The sequence below is a fragment of the Aulonocara sp. 'chitande type north' Nkhata Bay genome, linkage group LG22 (genome assembly GCF_057382095.1).
Source record: "Aulonocara sp. 'chitande type north' Nkhata Bay isolate Kocher_YH1m ecotype deep benthic linkage group LG22, A_spYH_male_GT1.1, whole genome shotgun sequence".
Classification (NCBI taxonomy): Eukaryota; Metazoa; Chordata; class Actinopteri; order Cichliformes; family Cichlidae; genus Aulonocara; species Aulonocara sp. 'chitande type north' Nkhata Bay.
In genome coordinates this window covers 17586322-17612890 of record NC_141364.1, presented here as the reverse complement: position 1 = coordinate 17612890, position 26569 = coordinate 17586322, and the positions used below count along the sequence as shown (strand labels likewise).

The following is a 26569-nucleotide window of genomic DNA, read 5'->3' as shown; positions in this document are numbered from 1 at the left end:
CGAAACATGACACAACCCAGTACAAGCAAGGTGTACTTAAGTGTCCATTGAGTGTATTTTTGATCTAAAGCAGCACTATGATAGCTTTAACTTCTTTAAATTACACTGTTTCCCCAAGTTTAGCTTTTAAGTTGATTTAAATCTAAATCTGTTTTTTTTGTTCATTTAGTCCCTTAATATCTGCATGGCAACTTTTTAGTTTGGCTTACCACAAAGATTTCAAACTGTTGCGCTCTCTCTACTCAAAGGTGCAAAAAGGTGCATATTACACAAATAAGACACAACAAATAATAGATAATAACAAAAAACTAAAATGATGTGTTTCATTAAGATGAGATACCAAATCAAATAGCAAACAAAGCCTTCACTGGGATCATTACTTGCACTTGGGTTTAGCAGCTATTTCATTTCAAACTTCCATCTTTAAAAGATTCTAATAAAACATTTGTGTGAACCTGTGATTTGATGTAATTACATGCCAAAATGTTGACCAATAGAAAATAAGCCTGATTTAATTTCCCGGTGCTGGACAGAGAGCTGCTTCCAGCTAAGATGCTGCTGAGAGAGTTATGAACAACGTGTTCTCATCAACAAAGTAATTACTTTGCTGAACTACCCTTTAGGTGACAAACAGGACTGGATTCAATGATTGTTTTCATTACTGGACTGAGTTTTCCATCAACAAAATGTAATTTTACATGATTAATATTCTGTTTGTTTGCTGTTGATCAGATTTGCAGCTCACTCCAATTATCCTAAGAGTAATTAAACATTTATATCTTTCCACTGTGTCAAAATGTTGCCTGTCAGTTACTTCTTCTCCAGTAATACAGCGTAAATCATGTATAATCGAAATTATAATGGTTTTTTTTCTTACAATTTGATGAATTAAAGCATCAAAGTGTCTCGCATGTGTGTGTCTGGTCCAGGTTTCCTCTGCTCTGAAGTCTAAACTGAGGCTCTCCCTTCAGAGCTGTCCTACTGCAGCACTGCATCGCTGTGGCACTCCCCCCTCCCCCTCGCTGACATCACATCTGACGCCTCATGTCGGGGGTGTGTCCAGCAGAAATCCCCATCCAGGCTCAGATGTAGCTGCGGCTCTGAGAGAGGTAGAGGCAGAGTTTGAGCACACTGCAGAGGGATTGCAGCTATGGGGAACGCGCAGGAGAAACCTCCGGGCGGCGGAGGAGGGGCAGCGAGCGCGGATCAGGCCACAGCAGGGAGTGGGACACGAAGCGGGGGTGGAAGCAGCGGGGGAAAGCCTCACATGGCTCCACAGAAGGGGGCGGTCAATGGCACTCAGAGAGAAAACAGCCCTGCTGGTGGGCAAGAGAAGAAGGAGGACAGCCCTGCAGTGGACACAAGTTACCTGGATGCTCCCGCCGGGGCCCTACCTCCTCACCTGGCCCGGCTCAAGAATGAAGGGAACCATCTCTTCAAACACGGACAGTTTGGAGACGCCTTGGAGAAGTACACCCAGGCCATTGAGGGATGTGCTGAAGCAGGTGGGGGGTGACATGAGCGGTTTCTTTTCTCTTACACAGCATGTGATCCTGGGATAAACAAATCTGATTATAGCCACGATACTATAGCATAGTTAGAGGAGCTTTATCTAACTGCTAATTTCTTGATTCATTGATTAAACCATGTATAGTTTTAGAAAATAACAGTAATTTTGCTACCAGAAAGTTATTTCTTGTTTATTTTCATCCTTGGATTCCTTGGAGTAGCTTTTCCACCTCTGTGACTCAGTGTAGAGTCGCCAAAAACAGCAGATGGGTGTCACAGAGCCTGAGAGACACCCTCTCGTAGCATCTGTGACTTAGCCCTGGTAAGGGTATCACAAACAAGTTGACTCAGTGTCACCTGGTTCCACAATCCAACGTATCCCGTGTCAGTTTTGAATGCATTATACCACTGTTTTTCCAGTCAGCCTGCAGGATGACTTCAGGTCACTTCACTTTTTAGCATGAAGCAGAGACACAAGGCGTCTCTGCACCGGTGATTTGTGATTGCAGTGGAGTGTTGGCACAAGACAAGTTGCTGTCGATGGAAGTCGTGTGCTGATGCATGGGGCTTTTACGTGAGGCTCAATGCCACGCTGCACAGAGAGCACTCAGCTGACTTTTACTCTTGTAGCTGGCAAGTGTGAAGGCTTTTTCTGCACTTGCACTGTAGCCAGATTCCAAACGTTTAGACTTGATTAATCATAGACTTCAATCAGAAAGCTGGTGAGAACAGTGTATGATAATGATGATGCGCTGTGGGTTGTGGAAGCTGTACATAAGACTGATGCTCTCCCAGCGGTTATGAAACTGCACTAGAGTGGAAAGGACAGTGGAGAAAATGACTCTACCGAGGGATCTCTTAACACAGCCTTTTATCTGTCTGCCTTTCACCCCTTCAGCGTTTCTGGACACTTGCAATTGAACTGCTTCACTTCTCTTGATTCCGCTTCTCTCTCGAGCACTTTAGGCCACAAAGTCTAAAGAACTGCTGGTAATATGGATGTGTAGCATGGCCTTACACCTGCTTTTCAGATCACAAGATGACGTAAATGAATCTGGTCTTTCAGAAATGTGATTATGGTTGTCCCCTTGCAGGCATTGATAGTCCAGAGGACCTGTGTATTCTCTACTCCAACAGAGCAGCCTGTTACCTGAAGGAGGGAAACAGCACAGACTGCATACAGGACTGCAACAAGTACGTGACTAGTGTCGGTTTTATTACTGGTTATAACTTCCAGGTTTGAGAGATGAATCCACAGATCTGACATCACACCCCAAAACACTGTCAGATCACAGACTGTATTTAAAAGATGGCCAGAACCAGAACCGTTCTGGTGTCATGGTCGTAACCATCTTGTGGAGTGCTAAGTTTATGTGTGATTTTATTTGAGAGATAGCTGGTTTGAAAAGGCTCTGAATGCCACAAACAATTGTTGCCACTTTAATTTTCCCAAAGTGGCAACAATTACAGCCTGATTGGAACATCTACTCTTACCAGTACCAGCTTATAAAGAGAGAAACGCATAGATAGAGATTGGGCTAAAGAGATCAGCCAAGAAAACTTATGAATAACTTATTAAAGGGGGACTTTTTGTGCTTTTTTGTCTTATACTCACTATTTTAACAGAGTCAAAAGTGGGAGACACAGCAGGAACAAATCAGGGATAATGAGACAAGAGAATATGAATTAGATACAAAGCACAAAAGACAAAAGACCACCAAAACGAAGCAGGAAATAAGATACCGACAAAGGCTCGAACATGTGAAGTTAACAGTGAAAGACAAGAGACAGAGACAAGACTGGAGGGACACAGTGGGATTAACAAAAGGGAACCAATAAACCTTAAGTCATCTACAAGCAAGCAAAGAACTATAGGGACAAATAAAAAAGCTCATATTAAATAAACCATTAACAGAAGACCGTGAAGAATACTGAACTAGAACAAAATCATTTCTCAAAACTAGAGGAAGTCATGAACCTGCAAAACTCAAAAGCTGACATTACCCAGTTGGGGACATGTGGGCTGTGTTTTATTTAAATTCAATATTATTTACATGAAAACTGAATGACAAGCTGCTTTTCCACACCCTGATTGCAACTGTTTTCTCTGTAACTGTGGAACACAGCATGTAGATCATCCACAGTGATGCAGTTTTGGATCCAGCAGCTTCCTGCTTTTTGTTTCTTTGCTCTAAAGGCTGCGACAGCCTGTCGGTCAAATATTCATTCACATGTTCAGATCCCTCAGTCTCCGCCTCTCCTCTCTGATCCTCTTAGGGCTTTGGAGCTGCAGCCCTATTCCTTGAAGCCTCTGTTGCGTCGAGCCATGGCCTATGAGTCACTGGAGCGCTACAGAAAGGCCTACGTGGATTATAAGACCGTCCTGCAGTTAGACACAGGGATACAAGCGGCTCACGACAGCATCCACAGGTCAGCTGAACACAAAAATCCAAACACGGGAAACTTCAGCCGCTTCATGTGCTGGTGCATGTTTAGTCAGATTTTACGTAACACCAAGTCGTCTCAGTCATTTCAGTTTCCCTTTGGGTCCCTGCGCGAGTCTTGCTAATGCGAAACACTTTGCGATACTAGTTTCAGTCTCTTTGTTCTCTGACAGGCTCACAAAGATGCTGATTGAGCAGGATGGGCCCGAGTGGAGACAGAAGCTTCCAGAGATTCCCGTCGTCCCCCTGTCTGTGCAGTTGCAACACCGAGAGAAACCAATCAGCATCGAGCAGGCCCAGGCCAGGGCCGCCAGAGCAGCCCAGGAGGAAGGTGAGGAACAACCATTCCTGTGAGTTTAAGTGGTTAAATGTGATGAGCACATCTGATGCAAACAAAGAAGCCTTTTAAAGAAATCCAGATTTTCTTGACTAAAGACAGTTCTTTGGGTGATTTCATTCACGTAGCATTTTTAAAAGAAACAGTAAATAATTGAACAATAAAGCAGCAGCAGAAGTCAGTGAGCAGAATCAGCGTGCAAATGCTGAGTAGTGGTGAAGGTGCTCCAGCTGAGAGACTCTGTGTGTGTGTGTGTGTGTGTTTGTCTGGGTGTACTATCAATAATGCAAAGTAAAGACGATCCACACAGACTATAGTGCTGCTGTAATGGAACAATCCAGGTCAAGTTTCCTCTGCGCTCGAACTGCTCACAAGAACCAGGAGACTCCAAATGTGCCATAAATGCAAATATATGTAAATAGTTTTGGAGCAGTATAAGGCTGTAAAACTCACAACAACACTAACAGATAAATCTGTTTACTTGTACTTGTCTAATGAAAAACTCCAAACACACGATCTAACACATACAAAGCTGAATGAATATGAAGCCAGAAACAGAAGGAGACAGGAAGTGATCGAAGTTGTAAGTGTTAAAAGCAACATGTGTGCTGCTTAAATTTGTCACAGCAAATACGCAGCACTGTTAATCACTACCTCCTACAGTAATGCATTTTGTTCCATCATACTGAGGAGGAATGACGCCATGCCAACAATAAGAAATGTAAGACAGCATCTTAAGTTATTATAAACTGTGGTAAAATAAAGTTGTGGCCAGAAGTTCACATCTGCTCATTATGAGCAAGAATGTGGTGGTAACTTTGAGGTTTTAATGAGTTCATTGAACGTTTCTTTTTCCAGGGTGGAATGATTGTACTGCACATATCATAATGTCTTTAAAAGATAAGGATTGGGTGATTGGATTGGTTTGAATTTATTTTGAATTTTCTCTGATCCAAACAAGGTCAGCAGTATATATACATACAGCCCCATTAATATGTGGTTACATGTCCTTTAGCAAGTTGCACCTTGACAAGATGTCTTTGGTAGCCATCAGCAAGCTTCTGGAATAATTCTGGGTAGATATTTGAGTGATTGTAATGGCAGAAAACTTAATTTAAATTAGTTGGTTTTCTGGCTCAGAACCAGCTTTGACGTGTATTACACAAAGTTTCAGCGGGGTTGAAGTTTAATGTTAGCCTGCTTTATCCATTCATAATGGGAACGGGATCATTGTCCTGTTGGAACATGCAAATGTGTTCAGGTTTCAAACATCCAACTGTTGTGGTGAAGTTGAAGAATTTGGAGGTAGTCCTCCTTCTTCATTTTTCCATCCAACAATACCATTGGCAGCAAAACAGCCTCATAGCATGATGCTACCACCACCATGCTTGACAGCTAGTGCAGTCTTCTTAGGCTTGAAAGCCTCACCTTTACTCCTCCAAACATACTTCTTACCATTGAGGCCAAATAGTTTAATATTTGTCTCATCTGACCATTAAACTTTTCTCCAGAAGGAGTTTGCAAATTTGAAGGTGTCGATTTTGGAGCAGAGGCTTCTTTTGTGATCAGCACCATCTCAGTGTGTGGTGTAAAACTGACTTCACTGGACAGTGATGCTGGTGTCCCAGTAGCTTCCAGTTCATGGCTTGAGCCTTGTTGGTTCCTGAACATTCAAATCAATTTCCTCTCATATGAGGGTGACAGTTTGGGTCTTCTTCCGGACATTAGCAAAGTTGTGACACATCTGAATAACTTGTACTTATGTAAAATTGGACTGATGATCTTAGAATCTGCAGTTGTTTGTGTACATCTACAATTCTCTAATACAACAAGTCAATCTGAGTGTCTCAAATGTTCAATTCATTCATTCATAAACTCACGTTTGTGTTGTTTCTGTCTTCATGTTGATTTCCCCAAAACAGGAAATAAAACCGCAAACACGCAACACAAAACAACACCAAACTGTGCTCCTTAATAAAAGAGTTAAAATGAATTAAAATTCTGACAATTATAATTTTATCCGTTAAAACAATTAGACTTAATGAAGCCTCGAGTTCATTAATATGTTAATATGCCTTTAATTGCAACAACACAAGTTAAATGAGCATTGCATTTATTAGTTGAGCTAGCGTTAGTGGCGATGATTAAAGCTATTGCTCTCTCGGCATTTGCAAACACAGCTGTGTTATCCGCCAGAGGAAATTACATATCTATTGATGCTTGGATTGAAAAGAATTAAACACAACCTCTACAGCAAGCTAGCATCAAAATAACCCTGTAATCAAAGATTGCACAAGCTTGTGTTATTATTCTCCCACAGCCCCGAAACCTCCTAACCTGCCACTACGCTTCAGCGCCGGTGCCAGCGCGTCTGTTTTGACTGTGTTATTGGTAATGTTATTAGATTGTATCTGTTAAATTATCTCCTTACAGCTTGACTCCCAGCTTGTATCAGCTTCAGAGGTGATTGATCTCAAATACTCATGCTCCACATATCAATTTAGTTTCCCAGCAACAGAGCACTGAGTGGTTTGTGGTATCGACGGACGTCTCAGCTAAAGGAAAAAAATAAGCTTTCAGCACCGAGCTGCTTCAGAAAGCATGCAGGCCTTTTCACTTTGTGCTTTGGTTCAATTGTAAATGGATGAAAGTAGAATTTTCTTGGTAGAGAAAAATTAAAAAGAGTTTCAAAAGCTGGTTCAGGCTTTTTAATTCAGTAGTTTTATAGTGCTTTGGGCCTGAATGCTTTCTAAAGTAACTCTGTCTGAACACTTTATTAGTTATACTTTGTTATTACTGGGTTGGACCTCCTGAACTGTTGATATAAGGTGGGATTGATTCAATGCTTTCATGTATTTTTGCCAAATTCTGACCCTGACATGTGAATGTTGCAGCAATAATCATTACTCATCAGACCAGACAGCATTTCTCCAGTCTGTCGTCCAATTTAGGTGAGCCAGTATGAACTGTAGCTTCAGTTTCCTGTTTTTAGCTGACAGGAGGTGTGCTCTTCTGTTTCTGAGGCCCGTCTGCTTCAGGTTCCTCATTTGTTGTGCATTTAGAGATGCTCGTCTGCATGACTTGGTTGAGACAAGTGGTTATCTGAGTTACTGTTCCCTTCCTTTCAGCCTGAAGCATTCTCCTCTGACTTCTGACATCAACAGGCATTTTCTCCAGAGAACTTTGGCTCAGTAGATGTTTTCTCTGTTTTCTTTGACCATTGTCCAAAAACTCTAGAGATGTTTGTGGGGGGAAATCCCAGCTGGCCAACAGTTTCAGAAATACTCAGACAGAAAATCACTCACATCACCTTTGTTTTCTGTATCGAATCTTAATTTGAATTTCAGCAGGCCGTCTTGACCACATCTAAATACCTAAATGCACTGAGTTGCTGCCATGTGATTGGCTGATTAGATAATTTTGTTAAAGAGAAGTTGAACAGGTGTACCTAATCCAGAGGCTAGTGAGTGTATATTACTTTTAATGCCTGCTTAGCTCGTTTTTTCGAGAGTTGGCAGTAGTAGCTGTGTCATTTGATTAATGTTATCTTTTTGTGTACCTGTGAGTCTGTGTTTATGTTTAAGTACCGCTGCGTGTGTCTTTTCCACAACTCATTAGCCGCATTGGCTTTTTCAGCACAGCCGATCGCTAACTAAGGAGGAGTTGACTCATCTCCGCTGGTCCACAGAGACTGCTGCCGACAGGCTGGATTTATTAAGGCCTGAAACGGTGTGAAGAAATTGTAGAAGAGGCTTGTTGAAAGACAAACCATTCAGTACAGTCTGCCCCAGATCTGTCTAACCAATCAATAACTTGCACTGAAGAAAATGAACTCTTTATGAAGTTATCTTTTTCAGTTGGAAAAAAAAACATTTTTCTGCCAACAGCCAGAAGAAAAGAAGCCCACTTCACTTTGCTTAAACAGGAAGGCAACAGTCTGGTCAAGAAAGGCCACTTCCAGGAGGCCCTGGAGAAGTACAGTGAATGTCTCGCCATAAAACCTGACGAATGTGCGCTCCACACAAACAGGTATAAAAAAACAACCCAAACAGACGCTAGAATTGACTGGTCTTTGCAACAAGAGCGCCTGAATTACTTTACAAAAGAAACACTGTTTGAAAGGTGGGTAGTTTGATCGCCACCCCCCAAAAAACAACAGAATAGCTGCCTACATCAAGTAAGAAGCTTCAGCTCAAATATTGTGTAAAAATCCGCTGAAATAATGCCAGTTTCTCTACTCTTGCAGCAAAGGCTTAAATGAGAGTCGTTCTTCACCTTCACATTCCCCCAGTTGCTCGTCAGTGTCACAAGTTTTCAATGAAATTGCATGTTTTGATCTTACTTTGTCAGCACAGAAAAATGGCCTCTCGCGGTAGGGAGCGATGCAGAGCTCAGAGCTAATTCTCCATTTACAGGTAGACAGGGGGAACAGTAGAGGGCACCATATGACCACCTGGCATGTCAAATCTGATGCACTGCCAGTTGTTGCTCTGGATAAAGCCCCATGAAGGTGTATCGGTATATTTGAAAGGAATTTCAGATGAAATATTGTGTTGCAAACATGAAAGCCTAAACTGCTGGACACATGTGGATTCCCTGTAAATATTACATCCTGCAAAAATCTCTATATTAACAAGATATTGTGCGAAATGTTGGGGAAAATGCATCTGTCCCTACTCTTCTACAGTGCATATTTTGAAGATTTTTCATTTGTATTTGAAACAGTGTGGAGTAATCTAACCATGCGTAGCCTGATCCTCATACTGATCATCACTGACAGAGACCGTCTGACAAATCCTTTACTTCTCCTCCAGAGCCATCTGTCTCCTGAAACTGAATCGGTTCGAAGAGGCCCGGCAGGACTGCGATTCGGCGCTGCAGCTGGAGCCGAACAACAAGAAAGCCTTCTACAGACGAGCCCTGGCTTTTAAAGGTTTACAGGTGCCGGCACGCCCCCTCATAAACCTCTTCCTTGTCATTTTAAGATAATGCGTTGGATTTTTCTTCCCCCTCCCATTCCTGATTTCTCTGTATGAATGACTATCCTCTAGGACTACCTTTCAGCTAGCAGTGACCTCCAGGAAGTCCTCCGACTGGACCCAAACGTCCGGGAGGCGGAGCAGGAGCTCGAGGTGGTGACGGGCTTGCTGAGACAGAGCCTGATGGACAACACCGTGCACACACCAAGGGTAAAACAAGTTCATCATGTCGCCTTAAGCCCCTCAATTACTAGATTTAATTTTCATTGTAGTTGTCATTATGCAACACAAGGTTATAAAACTATACTGGAAGTTCAGTCCCTTTATGCAAGGAGGAGAGGTAGTGAAGGTGGGTGAGATTAAATACCTGGGGTGAACTGTCCAAAGCAAGGCTGCAGGCAGAGTGGAGCGGGTGGAGATGAGTGTCAGAGGAGGGTGTTTTGGGAGATTTAACCTTTTTAACTTGCTTTCTTATGCTTCTTTTCCTTTAAAGGTGATAGCGGCACATTTGCCTCTTTCATTTTACTTGTTAATAAAAACCTTTGCTTTATTCGTTTGCCTACTTGTCTCAGTTTTTCAATCTGGACATGCTTCGTTATTTTCCTCACATCCCTCGGACTGTTAGGGAACGTGACAAGGAGCAACAGCAAAAGGGAGGTTTAGATGATTTGGAGACAGTGGCAATGGCAGGAAGTGGAGCTCGAGGTGATGATAAGCTATTCATTGCGAGTGACCACAATGAACAGGATTAGAAAGAGTAGAGTGCATCAGAGGGACAGCTCAGGCTGAGCGGGTTGGAGACAAAGTTTGAATGGTGAGGCTGAGATGTTTTGGACATCTCCAGAGGAGGGATAGTGGATATATTGGATAAAAGATGTTGAATATGGAGCTTTCAGGCAGGATGAAAAGAGAAAGACCACAAAGGAGGTTCAAGGATGTAGCGAAGCAGGACGTCCAGAGGGCTGGTAGGACAGAGGAGGATGCTAGAGACAGGGTGAGATGGAGGCAGGTGATCTGCTGTGGTGAACCCTGAAGGAAACAAACTAAAGAAGAAGAAGAGTGTGGAGGATTAATTTGACGGTTTTGAAACCTGAAGAAAGAAACTGTTCTGCTGGTACGGCAGCTGATACTTGGTAAACAAGTATGGGATGCTTTAATCACTGTAGTTGACAAGCCTCCAGGTCTGGATCCAGACATATCCCATATGTGTTTGTAACGTCTCCAATTAGTTAGGAACATGGCTTTACCACTTTATTATCTCCAGATAAGGCTTCAAGTATGTTACAAACTATTAAGACAAACAAAACCCCAAAGAAAAGGCTAACCTTTGATGATTTCCTGCAGGTTTGATGTCTCCTGCTGGTTCACATGTGGAGACAGGTGTGGACACTTACCATACTGCTGCAGGACTTTTAAAGCAATCGGCTACAGCAAATAAGCAGCGTAGAAATGCAAATGACTATTTTTGAACTCCTGGGACGAGAACCGTGGACGACCAGCTTTTCAGCTCTGCTTCATCTGCAATGTGTGCGAACCACACGTAACTCCTGAGTACACAAGCTTACATAACGGTAAGCTTTATTTAAAGAGGCTAATGTCAAGGTACTTGTGACCCGCTCGCACTATAAATCATTCACGTTATGATGTAATGTCCAGTTTCATGTAACAGGCTCCAGAGCACTCTTACTTGTTAAAGAGTGTTGAGAGAGGGGAAAGAGAGTGCGTATCAAGCGTGCCTTACTGAGATTTTTACCACAGTTAGGATGAAATGCGCCAAGATTAAATGTTTAATTTTGATTGCGTTTTTTTTAATCTGCTTTGAAAGGAATGGATCAGTGCAGTGCAGACAGTGTGTGTTTGTGTGTTGCACAGCAAGATATGAAAGCTTCAGCTATTTTATTCCAAAGCGTTTGTTATTGTTTACATGTAGTGTGATAAGAGCTGCTATTAATTTAAATAAGAAGCCAACAACATCACATAAACTATCATCACTATTAGTGTTGGGAAGTGCCCTAAAAGGCACTAACGTGAATTTAAGCTTCACCGGTTAGATTAGCTAAAAAAAAAAAGTCTGAGGTCAGCACTTTAGAGTGGACCCATGATGCTTTTCTTTATTTCATGTCTGATAAATGCTGCTGGAATTTCATATTACCACTGTTTCAAAAAATTACATCATCTTTTATAAAGTAATCATTGTGTTGTGTTTAACACTAGCGCTGAGCTGATGTCAGCTCGGAATACCCTTCCTTATATGGTCAATCAGCTCTAGCTATGTCTGAATAAGGAGGCGGAACTAACAAGCACTGGGTTCTGTTTAGAAGCAAGTCGAAGGGCAGCCAATCAGAATTTGGGCTTATAGTGAGGGGGAGGGGGGGCCTTAAAGAAACAGAAACTAAAAAGACTTGTTTCAGACAGACGATAAAAGACCAATAAGATACATAACGGTCACTTAACTACAAATCAAATAATGTTGAATAAAAATTTTGAGTGAGTGGGACATGAACTAAAAGTCCCTTTTAAGCGACTTTTAGTTCACGTACCTCTCTGGGTTTAAATATCGCTCTGCTTAGGTTAGTGTTACAGTTTACAGAACAATGCACTGTACTGTAGCTCAGTAATTAATGTAATTAATGACTGTTTTGTTTTTGTGTAGGTATATAGTAGTTAAATTAAAGCTAATGTCCGCATGTCTGTGCCCTTATTGCTGCAACAAGACCCCCGATAAGGCTCTGATTAAACACCCAGATATATTTATCAAAAACTGTCATATTACAAGAAAATTATTTATTACAGTGATACAAATGTACTTTATTTAAGTAAAAACATCAATAACTCGTTTGTTTGAGTTGGGAGCCTAGCCTATAAGAGAAAGCAGCAATGCTTGCAAATTGAAAGCTTGTTTCCACCAATTTTGGGGGCGAGAAGCTCTGAATAAAAACAAAAAAAAAACTTCATATATCTCAATTATTTACCTGTTATCTCACCCCCCCCCCCCCCTCCCCTCCCCAGTTTCAAGTAATTAATTGAGTTAATAGGACTTAAACGAAAATTTTGACTAATGTACCGTAAATTTTCTTTGGCAGAAAAGGCTTCCATGGAAAGTCATTTTTCAGCTTCCACCCTCAGGCTTGTCATTCTCCCACATTTCAGCCTGCGTTTGTGTGCAGGCTGAAATGTACTTTTACACACGTTTGAAAAGGACAAATTAGATGCTTACCAAGCTTTGCAAACATAATTTATCACCTCTGTCAACTCTCCACAGGAGCAGAAGCTTTTGAAATCACCCACATCCGCTATGTATTTCTTTAAAATGTAGCAAACTGTGCCACAGTTTATTTTGCAAGTATAAAAATATTAGGTTAGTTTTTTCCAGTCTTGTTTTCCTTTGTGTTGTAAAAATAAAAGGCTTATCTTAAAAAAAAAAAAAATCTTGATGTAAAGCTTCATTCATGAATGTAAAAGCATGTACTGTATGTAAATAGACTGAATGCAAATGTAAATAAACTGCTACAAGAATGCATTAATGTGCCTGTGTTTTTTCAAATTGAAACACGAATAAATGAACACAAAACGATCACAGCAAGCTTGATTGTGAAGTTTATTAAACGATATGCATTTGCATGCACATTATAAAGCAAATAATTAGGTAATACATACTTTTTAAAATATCATAAGCTTATCTGACCCAATTAGAAAACACACCTGCCACTCGTCTCCAAATAATAAAACCTCGGAGGATCTATTTGACTCTGAAGTTGTATCATTTTCAGCAGCAGGTAGGTTACAAAACGGAGGGAATAACCTGCAGCTAGAGGCTTGTGAGGTTTACCAAAACATTTTATTTATTTATTTATTTTTAGCAGATAGCCAGCTCACCACGAGCTGCCTGACGTCACAGAGGAGCAATCTGTGGTCGGGCTGAAAATGTGCTCCAGCTGCTGAAAGCTACCGTAGCCTGTAGTGTCACTGTGCTCACGATACTCATGATGCCGACTGCTTTGGATTAAAGGGATCTTATTGCCAACTTGTGCATGACATAAACTTTAAAAACTTTGGCTACTTCAGGGGAATATTAAAAACAAATAATCCTAACAACGATTTAAATTCAGATAAACATTTTGGTTGTGAGTACTGGGTTTAATCCAATATTTTATTGCTCTGATTTTCAATTTCTACGCACTAAAGTAGATTGCTTAAAAAATTATTCTGTCACTGTTGACGTGTCCACTGCAGCGGCCTGAGAGCGGCTCTTTGGTAGTTAACACCAGCTACTGCGACAGTCCGCATTAGCATTCTGGGAATGGTGTTTATCAAGTTTTGGTGCATTTTATGTGGCAAATATAATAACTATCAAATTGTTTTTACATTTATCATTTGATGAAACACACAGAGAACAAAAACAAAACACAATAAAACCCCTCCCCCTCCCCCGAAAGGCACTGTAGGTTCAATAATTATAAAATTATCTGCATTAATCATTTGCAAGGTCTTCAGAAACATCACAAGAACATGTTGTAGTTAAAATACACCCAAAGCTCTGAATAAAAAATAGCTTTTTGATTTATATGAGGGGAAAACAATTTAACATTACTACTGTACATTCGCTACTGAATACTGATTAAGATTTATGTGCTCGGATAAACTTCTGACTGCAACTTGCTGCGGTGTGCCTGACACGCTTGTTCTTACTGCGTGGGTACTTCTAGTAGTTCTAGTTTTAAAACAAGTCTGAAATGCTTGTTGAAATGTTGGGATCTGCTTTGTTTTGTTTACAAGGAACAGCTTAAAAATCCCTTTTCTTAAATACGCCGCACGATTCAATTCAAAGCTTGCAGTGAAGGTTTTTATATCTGCACAGGTGCAACCAAAACAACAACAAATAAAAAAGGAGAGCTCAAGGGATGAGTATTTGAGTATTTCTGATATCACAGTTCCCACCCGCTTATAATAAACAGTTGGACCCAACACAGGGCTTCAACATTAAAACCAACTTTCCCAAAATGGAAAATAAAATAAGCAAACACATGACAGGAATCACGTTTTAAACAAAAAGCAAAGATAATATTTTTCTTATATATGATTGCAGACCATAAAATCTGCGGGTGAATAGCTGGTCCCTCTAAAGTGTAAATGCTTGGCAGACGCCTCCACGCTCCTCTCCGACTCCTCTCCGGCGTTTCTCGCTGCCATTTAAAGAATTCACAGAAAGAGCTGGTGGTGGACCACAGCGGGGACACATCCCTCTGGTTTTTGCTCGTTTTTTTTTTTTTCTTTTTTGCTAATGTGCTCAAGGAGAAGTTGGTGTGGATTTTTTTTCTTTATAGCAGCTCAGTTTTGTCAAGACATTTTATTTGCTCTTATCCGGCTTTTTCAGTTCTGCTTCTTTTCTTATTTGAGGAGGGAAAGGGTCAAATCTGGTTTGTGGGATTTGGAAAACCCACCAGGACTGAAAAGAGTTTGCAGATCATCATGAAAGCTGGACCTTCTGCACCACCTGATAACTTGCTTTACACACCTGTCCCCGTACATGCAACTCTACTTACTATAGGCCTTGAAGCACTGCTGGGTGCTTTAACATCTCGCTTAGATGTCACACATCTGGTCATGTTCTTGTTGCTCCTGAAATCCATCCCTCTCTCTCCATCTCTGACTTAAACCTCAACCCTGACATTCAGATATTTCTAAAAAAATATATATATAATTAATTTATAGCCTTAATCTTGATCACCAGCTTCCCAAGATGCATGGAGGGTAGGGACGGTGCCTGCGTTTAACAGTGGCACTGGGTGATAAGGCTAACTGAGCTTGCTGTGTTTGTGCAGTATCATGCCTGAAGAGCTCCTTTAGATGTCCGTTTGTATACAGCGTTTTCTCGTTTGGTTTACAGGCTGCACAGCGCTGCAAATGGTCTCCTTCAAGCTCTCATCCTTCTCCGGCTCTGTGTCACCAACACTCTCCTCGCTGATGTACAGAAACGTCCCGCTACTTCCCTCTTTTGGCGAAGCAGGTGGAGATGAAGACAGCAGGCGGCAGGTGAAGGCTGAGTGGCTAATCTGAGGTGGGAAGTGCTCCAGGCGGTCGTGTTCCACCTCTGGCATGGGCGTGATGGTGACGTCACTGAAGGCGCTGATGGGATTATGAGGGTGGGCGTCCATCGGGGGAGAGCAGGGTGCAGGAGCCGGTCTCGAGGTCTCGGGGTCTGAGCAGCTGAGCTCAGATGAGAAGTGGCTACAGTGCGACTCAGCCACAGAAGGAAGGCTGCCGCTCAGGGACGGAGAATCGAACTCTGAGGAATTAGTGCTGCGCTGCTCCAGAAGCTGAGTGTCCATGTCTGTTTGGATCTCGTTAACTTTTGCCTCTCCTTTGCTGATGCTGCTGGCTTTTTTCCAACGCTTGCCCTTGCTCGTTTTGACCCCAGAGGTGGAGGCATCCTTTGACCACGGCGGGCAGGGGCAGGAGTGGTTGGCTTGCTGAGCACAGCGACAGGTGGAGGGACACGAGCACGTAGCTCCTTTCAGGCCAGCAGAGCTGCTACTACAGCTGGCTTCATCCAGGCTGCTGCTGGCGCTTCCGTGTCTCACCTTCTCCTGCTTAGACTCCACGTCTGCCTGCACCTCCAGACTGTTGTCTCTGCAAAATCAAATCACCTACATTTAACTTATTGGATCATAGGGCAGCTGCCTACAAGTCTAACAAATCTAGGTCACCAAATTCCTACTAGAACAAGGAGGATGTGTATAATCTGAGTGCTGACCTTTCCAGAGACATGTAGGCGTTGAGGATGGACCCCGCCATGGCTTTTGTGCTTGCGTTGTCGCTCATTGTCCCCAGACTGACTGTGGCAGACTCCCCACTAAGGCTGCAGCGTTCCTTCTGGACGTCGGCCTGGACTTCCATCCTGGAAAAGTAAAAGCAGTCAAAACAACTAGAAAGTCCAGTTGACAAGTGAACAACAAGCCCATCGATGTAGTTTCAGTCCTAAAACATTTAACACTGATAAAATGGTCTAAGGAGCTTGGAAAGCTCTAAGCTACACAGACACTGATAACATTGTGCGACTGCACCATTTGCCACTCACATAGAAGTGCAAAATTTCTACGATGAAGAGAAAATAATACAAAGAAAAAGAAAAAAAAAGACTAACATGCTTTTTTCTTTTAAGTGATGAAAGTAAAGAATGACGTCTCATAGCTTTTATTTTGAGTGCACTGCTGAGTTAAAGAAAGGAGTTAAGGAAATTTAGGAAGTTAAGGGTTAATTTTAATTCATCTGTCTGTTTTCTTAACCCCTTATATTCAATTTAGGGTCACGAGAAGGGGAGCTGAACCCTATCACAGCTTTCATCAGCTGTCAGCGAGAAGTGGAGTCCATTAACAGGGCCAACAGACACCCATTCACAAGTACGACCAATTTAGAATAGCTATTGGATTTTCCCTCAGACAGTGTTCTGTTTGGGCTCATCTGGGCGTGCTTATCACACAATCAGTCCAGTCCATTTACCGGTTGTAGCAGCTGCCCGAGAGGCTTCCGGTGATGCTGGTCCCAGCGAGGGCTGTGGTGCTGGCATTGTCACTCATGTTATCCCGCTGGGTGGAACTTACGCCGCAGCGCTCCATGTTGCTTCCGCTCACACTGAGGCTCAGGCCCGTCAGACCACCAACACTCGCACCATCGCCGAGGCTGGCGTTGTTGAGGCGAGTCTCCGCTACTGAGGTTGTGTCTGACCAGAGAAAAGGGGGACACAGTGTGAGCTTTTATTAGGCTACAGAATAGTTTGATGGACAAAACTAAAGCAACAATGTGGCTTTCTGATATAGTATTACTGTATCCTGTGACTATAAATGCCCAAAGAAGTGAAACTAATACAAATGGAGCATGGTCAGTAACGTCAAAGTGGACACACATAAGTAATAAACTCAGGAGTGAACTTGGTATGACTTTACCATGCATCCTGGAACAACACATCATTAAATTCTCATTGGAATCAAAAGGACATCATCACGTCTCACACCTTATGTTTCTGAAAAGGTCAAAGTCTTCGCTGTCATCTGTACTAATAATTATGACTTTCATTGATGACAGAAGCTGCGAGAAAACAACACGTCTCGCCGTCACGCAGAGCCCCGAGTTCATCACAATTGCTGATATCGTGCCAGTCATTTCACACAGTCACACGCCCTGAATACTTTTCTGCATCTTCCATCAACAGCCCTTTGAGTAATGAATGTCATGCGCATAAAAACAAAGGCATGGCCAGATGTAAGAGTAATGACTGGTATGCATTCCTAACCGTGAGAACAAACTCATACAGTAATCTTTTCTATCAACCCTGTTAAATATTTAACCTGAAAATTGACCTAAGCTAAATGCAGAGCACCATGGTGCTTAAAACAACATTTTTAATTATTCATTAACGGATCATTATTGTCTGAACTGTGACTTTAAGTTCTTCCCATAGCCTGTGTACAGTATAAGACTCTCACCTGTGGCTGCAGCACCGTTGCCTATGTTGTCATTTTCATCGTCAAACTCAATTCGCACTCCTTTCCCATTGCCGGCAGAGACTCCACAACCTCCGCTCCGGCACAGGGAGATCGGGACAACACCGTAGACGTACGCAAGCATGATGGGAACGCCAATTCCTAAATAACACAACATGAACAAAAATTATTATGACTGACACTTAGGTAAGGTAAGCAGATTAACTAAGAAAATACTGGTGGGCGAAACATGTTTAAACTCAGTGTGTTGGTACAAGCAAGGCACAATATGAAGGCACAGATGGTGAAACAAAACAAAAAGACATTTTTCCTCACCAACAGTGACCGCGGCAACCACAGGAGACACGATCACAGACAACGTCACGCCGCCAGCTATCACCAGGTTCCTCTTGTGTTTGGAGATGTCTTTGCCTTCATAGCGAGTATGAATCTGATGGGAATAATTGTTCAGTATGATTTAACTTCACACGCTTTGCAGTAAAGCCACAAATGATGAACACACACCTCCTTTTGTCCCCACATCTCAAGGCTGACATTTGACAAACTTGTTACATGCAAGATACTGTACTAGGAACACAAAACTGGTACAAAAAAAACAAAACAAAACAAAAAAAACAGGCATAACACAACCTCTCTGTACTAATCTGCAAGATCTTCACCACTTCTCACTTCTCTGAATACACACATTTTGTACCCCTGTTGCCTGCTGGGAGCTCTCACCTTTCTGCCCACATAGACAGGGATGCCAATGATCATTGCAGGGATGGCGATGCCAGCAATAAGGGCGATACCCACAGGAGCACCCACCAATGTGCCAAGCTGCCACAGGATCTTCTTCTTTCTGCTCCACGGCTTCTTCCCCCAGAAGGTGCAGCCCGATGGACTGGGAGGAGACAAGAGAGATAAAATAGTTTCACAGGGCTAAGACAAAAAGAGAGCTGTAAATATTAAGCTGTAAATATTAAAGGAAACCTAAAAAATAAGAAAAGCATAGGGCGGAGGAAGTCTTACCTTAAATAGTGCAGGTCAGAGATCTCCTTCATGCAAAGCCAACAGAACTCACAGCCGCAGACGGCGCAGGTCATGTGATTGCAGCTTCCATCGTTCATCTTGATGATGTAGGCTGCACAGCGAGGGCATGGTTTGATGTCATCACCTGGTGCAGAATAAAACAGACTGAATATTGTGCTTAAAATGATAAAGCTTCTGTGCACTGTGAATTTATCACAAGTGTCCGTTAATGTGTAATGCCAAAGAACAGGTCAGGTTAATCTGAGAGCTTTGTATGGTAGCACCTATCTGTGGGCTACCTGCAGCGCCGCTCTCCTGGCTGTAGCTGAGTGAGGACGACCTGAAACTCCTCAGCCGGAAGTGTTGGGCCCTTTGCTGCCGTGCGGTGTCGCACGTCTGGTTGGGATGCCACAGCTGTTTGCAGTGGTAGCAGAACTCTGTCCCGCAGCCCTCACGCCCGCAGGTGATCTTTGGGCAGCTGGCACATCCAAATGCAATGACTGCATAACTAAAAAGAGAAATGATGGTAAATAAAATTTGGTGAGACAGAATGGACTTGCCGCTACAGGTATAATCAAATCTGGAGGATGGCATATCACCATAGCAACCTACATCAGTCATCACAGTGGCTTATTAGAGGGCTTTTTTTGTGGCAGGAATGTTTCTTTTTATAAATGAGCACATAAAACTTGACAAAGTGACACCATAAAAGCCCGTTGCTGCAGCAGTCATTTATATCCCATCACAACTGCTGCTTTAAATAACCTGCTTTTATATCAGTGACAAGAATATTATGAATGGTAGTGACTGTTTCCCCCAAGCTTGCTGACTCAAAGCCCCCCTCGTGTCCCTCCAGGGGTGAGACATGGGGGATGGTTTCTGTGTTAGATACCGCAGCAGATATGACAGCTTCATTTAAACTCAGAGGCATTCAGGATCCTGCATGATGGTTATCACGGGGACGTGAGGAAAAGCAAAAACAGTGCGACAGCAAGCAGCTTGTAAGGAACTCTTAGTTGCTCCACTCAAACCCTGATCATCTTCCACATTTCTAAATGTGATTGTGTGAGGAGAACATGGAGGACGAGCCTCTTGCTCAGTTTAGGATGAATTCCCAAGAAAAAAAGACAAAAAAAACCAAACTCAAATTAAACAGACGCTGCAGCACCGTCTGACGTACACAGCTGTGAGTCAAGATCTTTGTTAACATGAGATGAGCATTTAATCTAATATAGCCGTTAACATCAGCTGACAGCAAGGGAGCAACAGCAACTGCAGCTGGAAACTTAAAGAGGCACGCTATTTGGTGGGAATCAATGGGATTTATAAGTTAGCGAATGAAGCAAAATGATAAGTTTGGAAGACAAGTTAGTCATACTAAACCCTTAAGGCTAACCTTACAAAAGGTAGATTAGAGTTATCTTAAATGCAAAGTTATATAATTACATCTAACATTTCTTCAAGGTCAGTGGAGGAAGGAGGAAGTTAAAAAAGAAATACAAAAAAATAGAAGCAGTAGAGTAAATATATAAAACTATTCATCACATGTCAAGTTTCTGATGAAAGAAATGAAAGTGAATGTAAGCATTAACAGATAAACTCTGTTATCCTCTTATTGACACATTTGACAAGCAGCAGTAGAGGCTGAATGTGAACATGTACTTAAACAAAACAGCCAGTCTGCACAGTTTCTAGACAGTCTACACTAACACCTTGGTGAGGTGAACCGATGGCACGTTGTAAAAAGTGGTAAAATATTGCCAAATGGCCTTTTGGTATTATCCCCATCTTGTTTTCCTCACATACATTTTACTGTCAGACCATAATTCAACCAGTTTTAACTGGTAGTGTAACACCTACAGTGATATACTTGGGCTCAACTTTTAAAAGAAACCCCAAGCTTGCCCAAAATAGAAAAACTGTTTCGGTTATGCTTGCATGTAACTAAATAGGACACCATCCGAAACTGAGCAAAACTTCACTGCATAAAGATGATTCAGCTGTTTATTTAAGGAATAATGAGGACTCAAATTTGACAAACTTCACAGTTGAGCTGACCAACAGAGCCCAGTAATTTGCACAATTATACAACAATAAAGACTGAGAGCATTAACCAGCGAGGAGTGTGGCAGCAAGCCAGAGTCGAGCTGTTTGTAGCTGAGTTGCAACAAACTCATGAAAGAGCCATTATTCCAGCAGACAAGGGTCAGCACTGTTGATGCAAGACGATCATGAGAGTGAGTGAAGGGTGAAACCATTTCTGAAGCAGACAACAACAGAGCTGAACTGATCATGGCTGACTGGAGCAAAAATATAAAAAAACAAAGCAAAAAACAACAAAATAGTGCAGCCAGCACCTGGAGCAAAACCAAATACACACTGATGTAAGGGTACATTAGCAGTACACGTATGCTGTGTGCATGGAGGCAGTCACGGCCTAATGGTGCAATGAGAAGCAAGAGACGTATGGAGGTCAGTTCAGGACCCTGTGAGCAAACTATTGAGTCCCTCCCGGCTCGAAACATACAAGACCCTGAACTGACCTTAACCCAGTACTGCCTCTGACATATAAGAGAGAGAGAGAAAAAGAAAGATTTCAAACTGCAAGAAACAGCAGTTTATTAACATTTTTAGGAGGTTTGCAGAGCTCGTTTTTACCCCAAACCAGCAACTTGCAATACTTGCAAATTTTTTCCAACTTTAATAATTGAAATAGGGTTTTTGTTTTGTCTTTTTTCATTCAGCTTATAACTTGTTATTTTAGGTTAAATAACTTTTCGCCTTATTTTAAGATTATTATCACTGAAGGGTGTGTTATGCTTTCCTTTATTTTCTGTCACATGATGCTGAATGTTTATACTAAAACACTGCCATAATTTCAGATAATCTGGTCCGTGTATATAAAAACCTTTATACTACTCAAAATGCTTGTTGTGTGGTGGGTCTTCTAGTCTGATGTCAGCTGATCATGAATTTCCTTATATGGTCATTTAAGGCACAGCTACACTGATGGGAGGCGGTGCTTAGAAGCACAAGGTTACAAGCTAGCCAAGTACAGCCAATCAGGAGAAAGAAGGACTTAATTGTACAGAAGCTAAAACGGCGTGTTATTGGCCAGTAGAGGACATACAGTGCACAGGCCAGTGAAGAACAAGTAAAATACACCTGATCCAACCATAAATTAGTTCATGTATTGTTCAGACTGTTATACATGCTCCTTCATTTGTGGCTATATACTGAATATTTGCTCATTTACAACCTATTTGCAGTCTGAACACAGCGGGCATCATCATAAACTGACTGCTCGCTGCTTTTGACTGACAGAATAAATGCGGCTATTATTGCTACGAGTTATTTTTAGCCGAGACATCAATGCAGAAGCTGGAGTAAACTTCACAGGGTCAGATTACAGTCTTGAAATTTCCTTGATCTTCTGCCTTAGTGTGTTATTTTAGGAGTTGGGCACTGGTTTAATCAAAGTTACAGAAGATCAGGCACATCTCAGGTAATTAAAACTAAGATTTTGGCCCATATGAATTTGCAGGTTTTTCAGGATAATATCACAGGCTTAAAATTTTGGAAGCTGTCTGAAATTTACACGTGCCTTGTTGTAATTAGTGCTGCAAATCTCAACTTTCCTTCCTACTCTTCAGTTACATTTGAATGTAAATCTAAAAGCCTTCATTTCCCAAGTTTTTGCCTTGTGTATTATGTTTGAACTACACCAACTAGTCCTGTGTGTTATTCACTCAGGGGCCATCTAATCCCTCAGCTGTGGTTCTTACCCGCAGTCAGGGGCTGGGCACCAGCGGCAGTCAGGTTCAGCCACCAGCCACCTCCTCAGCATGAACTCCTCGTACTTGTCCATGAGGGCTCGGTCTCCCAGGATCATCCTGATGTCGTGGGGGTTGAAGCGCTCAGCACACTCGGGGCAGCTGATGTTGACTCGTGACTCTGAGATCTCGATGCGCAGATACTGTCGCAAGCAGTCTGCGCAGGAGCGGTGGTGGCAGGTCATGATGTCTGGGAAGTGATCGCGTGCGTGGCGCAGTAGGCACAAAGGGCACTCCAGCAGCTCTGACGAAGACCCTGGCACTGAAGAAGTTGACGCTACATCTAATGGAGAGTTGGTTGCAGTTTTATCCTGCAAAGTCTCTACCTGTGCAGTTTCGAGGCTGACGACACCATCCACCCCAACTTCAGCTTGCAGAGCCTTCGCCTTGCGCTTGGGGTCACGTTCGGGCCGGCGTCGGCGCCCAAAGATTGCATGGAGAGAAAGACGGCGCTTCTTGGGAGTCTTTCTAACTGTGGGGAGGCTAACAGAGGAGCCAGCAGAGTGAAGATCTCGCTCTGAGCCTGTGCTGCCATGATGCTGCTGGTGCAGGCTGCTCATCACGCCAAACTGGGCGCCACTGGTGCTGTGACCAGCAATTACCACATTGGGATCGGGGATTAGAGATGGTACGGAGAAGGAAGACGGAAAGAGGGACTAGGGTTTAAGGAAGATGCTCAGGAAATAGACTGCTATCTAGGACATGGTGGCAGGAACCTGATTTAGGAGGTGTGCAGGTGTGTGAGATGATCTGCCCTTGTTTTAAGTCACACCAGTTTAAGGGGTTCCTTTATGGCCAAGATGAACAAGTTCAGATGTAGGCCACAAACCTGAGGAAAAAAGAGAGAGAGGAAAATATCAGGTGCTGTGCTGAAGTCAAATGCATTAATTTTTAATTATCTGCTGCAAAAACAGAACCACTTGGCTGCAAAACGAGGCAACACTATTTCAAGATGCAAAACAACCATCCAACTAAAGAGAATCTTAAAAGCAAGACAGCCATCCGTGAGGCTGTTCACTGGCCTCTGTGTTAAAGCGTAACCACTTCTTTGACGTTTAAGAGTTTTCTGGCAGACTGCAGGCATTTTCTCAGGCGTGTCTTCTGTGCCTCTGAGTGTGTGCATGCTATTATTCTCACATAGCTGCATGCTTTCCCTCGAGTGTGTATTAGTCAAGTGTAGGCAAAACAAGACAAATCCTGCGTTTCCACCATAGATCTCAAAAGCAGCCACAGCTGTGCCTGTAGTTCTCTGCAGCCTCACCTAGCCTTAAGTACTTTCACTGCTTGTTTGCACAACTTAAGCATAAGCTCTTCACCTGTAAAAGCAGCGTGAAAACGCACTTGTGGTGGATGTGAAGGGTTTAAGGGTCAAAATAACAGGCATAACAGAGGCGAGTCTTAAATTTCATTGACTAATCCAATCTAGCAAATGAGATCAAAAATGCTTCATGAAGTTCTTTTAATCCTAACCACCTTCCACCTGACCTGGCCTATTTTTATCCAATCCATCCAACACAAAATTTACCATGATTGTTTTGCTTTCAGCAAAATATGCACGCTCTTCTAAACACAATTTTGTTTCCACACCTTTATCTTCTCGCAGTATTTAAAAAAAAAATACATGAATAAATAAATAAATAAATAAATAAACAGAATTACAGAAATCAACGCTTTCCAAGTTTGCCCTCACTTGACATGTCCTATATAACTGTGCTCATGTTTGTATAACTGTGCTCATGTTTGTATCATGAATTGCAAAGTATTTTAAAAACCCTAAAGCAATATAAAGGACAAAAGGGATTTCTACTGGCTGCTGCAGGCTGCAAACTTGTGTTTGCCATTAGGGACTAATTTCAGGAAAATTCCAGCGGGAGCCAAAAGGTGACTAATTAACAAGCCTGTTGCAAATCTAAACTGGGACAAAGCAACCATATGCACTCTCGTAACCTACAAACCTCAGTCTGACTGGCTGCTGTTTTTCCACCTTTAAGTACCATGGCATGTAGGCCGAAGTCAGCATCAACTACTTTAATGTTGGGGAAGGCTAAAAAGAAAAAAGTCTTTAGTTGCAGAGCCTGAAACCAGATTCAGTTCGGCACCTAATAATAACATACACTCAACTAAATTAATGTAACATTTTAACACTTTCAGTGAATCTGGTTAGTGGTTTGATCACGAGCTTGAAGCATTTTAAAAAGGCCATTAAAAGATTATAAATGCAATAAAATTCAGAAATGCGGTCTTTCAGGTGCTCACACTCAGCTCTGACTGGCAACACCCAATAAAATCTGCAAACATCCAAAAAAAAAAAAAAAAAAAAAAAAAAAAAAAAAGATGCTTGGATCAAATGACTCTTGATCCCAAACTGCCATTTTTATCTCCCAGTTTAGCAGCAGGCAGGTTCAAAAAGAAAAAAAAAAAAAAAAAAAAAAAAACAACTCAAATGCATCCCAGTAGCCTTTTGATGCTGACTGAAACTAAATTCGGCTGACTTTTTGCACATCTACAAGCTCTAAATACAGCCAGTAGTCTGCAGACAGTGTCACGGCATAAGAGTCCCATCTCTTCAGAGACAAATATCCTGAAACGCACGTATGAACATGACAGATGTATGCAATACACTGGCAAACGCACATCTGACAACACATAATGTATTAAACCAGATGCAGGACTGTATCTGTATTACTGTTGGGACAAAACTGATAAGTACCTACCATTAGCATATGCCCTCATACCTAATGGCTACAATGCAAATGTTATTATAATATAAAAGACTTTAATTATGGTTAATAGCTGCCAGTTTTATTTACACAGCCCTTCACCTGCAGTTAGATGCTCCTTGCACATTCCCAGTTGTGTCATTAACATAATGAATAATGTAAATAAGGATAACCCTTAGTGCATAAACGTTCATATATATTAATGATAAGCTGCTCCTTCTCACACACACAGCAAGGGGGAAGTTACTTTGATGTTTCCGTTGTTGGGAAGCTTTTACTGCATTACTGTAATATAAAGTGTTGCCATCAACTCAATGAATAGTATTTTATTTCACTTATCTCTTGGCAGCTCTACATATGTGTGTGTGCGCGTGTGTGTGTGTGTGCGTGTGTGTGTGTGCATGCGTGTGTGTTGAAGAGGAGAAACTATGACCGTAAATGACAGCAGTATGCCGCAGTCTAAAGACATAAAAATCTAACAGATAAACACCAATAAATATTTAACTGTTCATTGTTTTTATCTGAAGTCTGTTGCCATTTGTTAGTTTAATAAGTAGAGTTATATATGTTTATCTGATGTACAAGTTTATTACACCAATCAAGAGACTGGCTGGCAACCCTTTGGCAACCTCCGGTCATTAGGGAAAAATGTGTAGTGGTTGCTGGAGCTTGCTGGGTGAAATTGGCTGCAAAGAGGGTGCTGCCTCTGGTTATTGCTTTGGTTGCTCGCACATTGCTGTGGTCACCTGCAGTTTGCATGAAAGATGTCAACTTATCTGCAGACACCCACAAGCTAAACAAGGTGTGGTAGTGAGACAAAACGTTTACTTTCAAAGTAAAAGTTGTGCCCTCCCACTGAAACCAACATGTATCAAAAACAGTGCAACTTTTACTTTATGTTTAACTGTAGCCTTTACTGGTTTGCAATGCACTCTTCAGAGTTTCACTATTGCTTGGTGAATATTTCCCAGATGGGACTGCTCTCCAGGCCTACATAAATGGGGCTTTAGTAACTTAGTATTTACTTACTAATAATTACTAACTTTTGACTCATGACTGGTGGTTGCCAACTGGTCTCTAGACCTGTGTGACTGAAGCCTTCAGTTTACGTGCACATCAGCTGTACTGATGTGTGAAATCCCCCACAAACGATAGTTTTCTCAGCACTAAAATCCACACAACAATATTTGTGTAATGGTGGGCTCAATCTTTTCACTGAAATCCATGTGGAATCA

The 26569-nt window shown here is 42.0% G+C and overlaps 2 protein-coding genes across 3 annotated transcripts in view; one reads left to right on the top strand and one right to left on the bottom strand.

Annotated features, from left to right (window-relative positions):
- Positions 1 to 1085: 1085 nt before the first annotated feature.
- spag1a (sperm associated antigen 1a) lies at positions 1086 to 13217 on the top strand. 2 transcript variants are annotated; one of them, XM_086279065.1, is made up of 8 exons: positions 1088 to 1505; positions 2604 to 2703; positions 3787 to 3939; positions 4127 to 4284; positions 8178 to 8319; positions 9105 to 9231; positions 9342 to 9479; positions 10614 to 13217. In XM_086279065.1, exons 1-8 carry the CDS (start codon positions 1151 to 1153, stop codon positions 10617 to 10619), a joined length of 1179 nt encoding a protein of 392 aa, XP_086135191.1. In that variant the 5' UTR covers positions 1088 to 1150; the 3' UTR covers positions 10620 to 13217. The 2 variants fall into 2 exon arrangements, with proteins under 2 accessions (XP_086135190.1, XP_086135191.1); XM_086279064.1 differs by lacking the exon at positions 10614 to 13217 and having other exon boundaries at positions 1086 to 1505; positions 9342 to 10607.
- Positions 12855 to 26569, bottom strand: part of rnf19a (ring finger protein 19A, RBR E3 ubiquitin protein ligase) — a 28390-nt gene continuing 14675 nt past the window's right edge. The window contains exons 2-10 of the mRNA XM_086279063.1: positions 22567 to 23443; positions 19081 to 19289; positions 18782 to 18926; positions 18491 to 18653; positions 18086 to 18200; positions 17753 to 17911; positions 16770 to 16989; positions 16024 to 16167; positions 12855 to 15899 (exon numbers count right to left, since the gene is read on the bottom strand). Of these exons, the coding sequence (XP_086135189.1) occupies positions 15113 to 15899; positions 16024 to 16167; positions 16770 to 16989; positions 17753 to 17911; positions 18086 to 18200; positions 18491 to 18653; positions 18782 to 18926; positions 19081 to 19289; positions 22567 to 23174 (2550 nt within the window). The 5' untranslated portion in view covers positions 23175 to 23443 and the 3' untranslated portion in view covers positions 12855 to 15112. The remainder of the gene's footprint in view (positions 15900 to 16023; positions 16168 to 16769; positions 16990 to 17752; positions 17912 to 18085; positions 18201 to 18490; positions 18654 to 18781; positions 18927 to 19080; positions 19290 to 22566; positions 23444 to 26569) is intronic.

What these genes read in the sequence shown, in the direction of transcription:
- spag1a (XM_086279064.1), top strand. Translation starts at nt 1,151, where the DNA reads ATGGGGAACGCGCAGGAGAAACCTCCGGGCGGCGGAGGAGGGGCAGCG. An exon ending in TGCATACAGGACTGCAACAA is followed by an intron (nt 2,704 to 3,786) that starts GTACGTGACTAG and finishes TGATCCTCTTAG; the next exon opens with GGCTTTGGAGCTGCAGCCCT. An exon ending in TGTGCGCTCCACACAAACAG is followed by an intron (nt 8,320 to 9,104) that starts GTATAAAAAAAC and finishes CTTCTCCTCCAG; the next exon opens with AGCCATCTGTCTCCTGAAAC.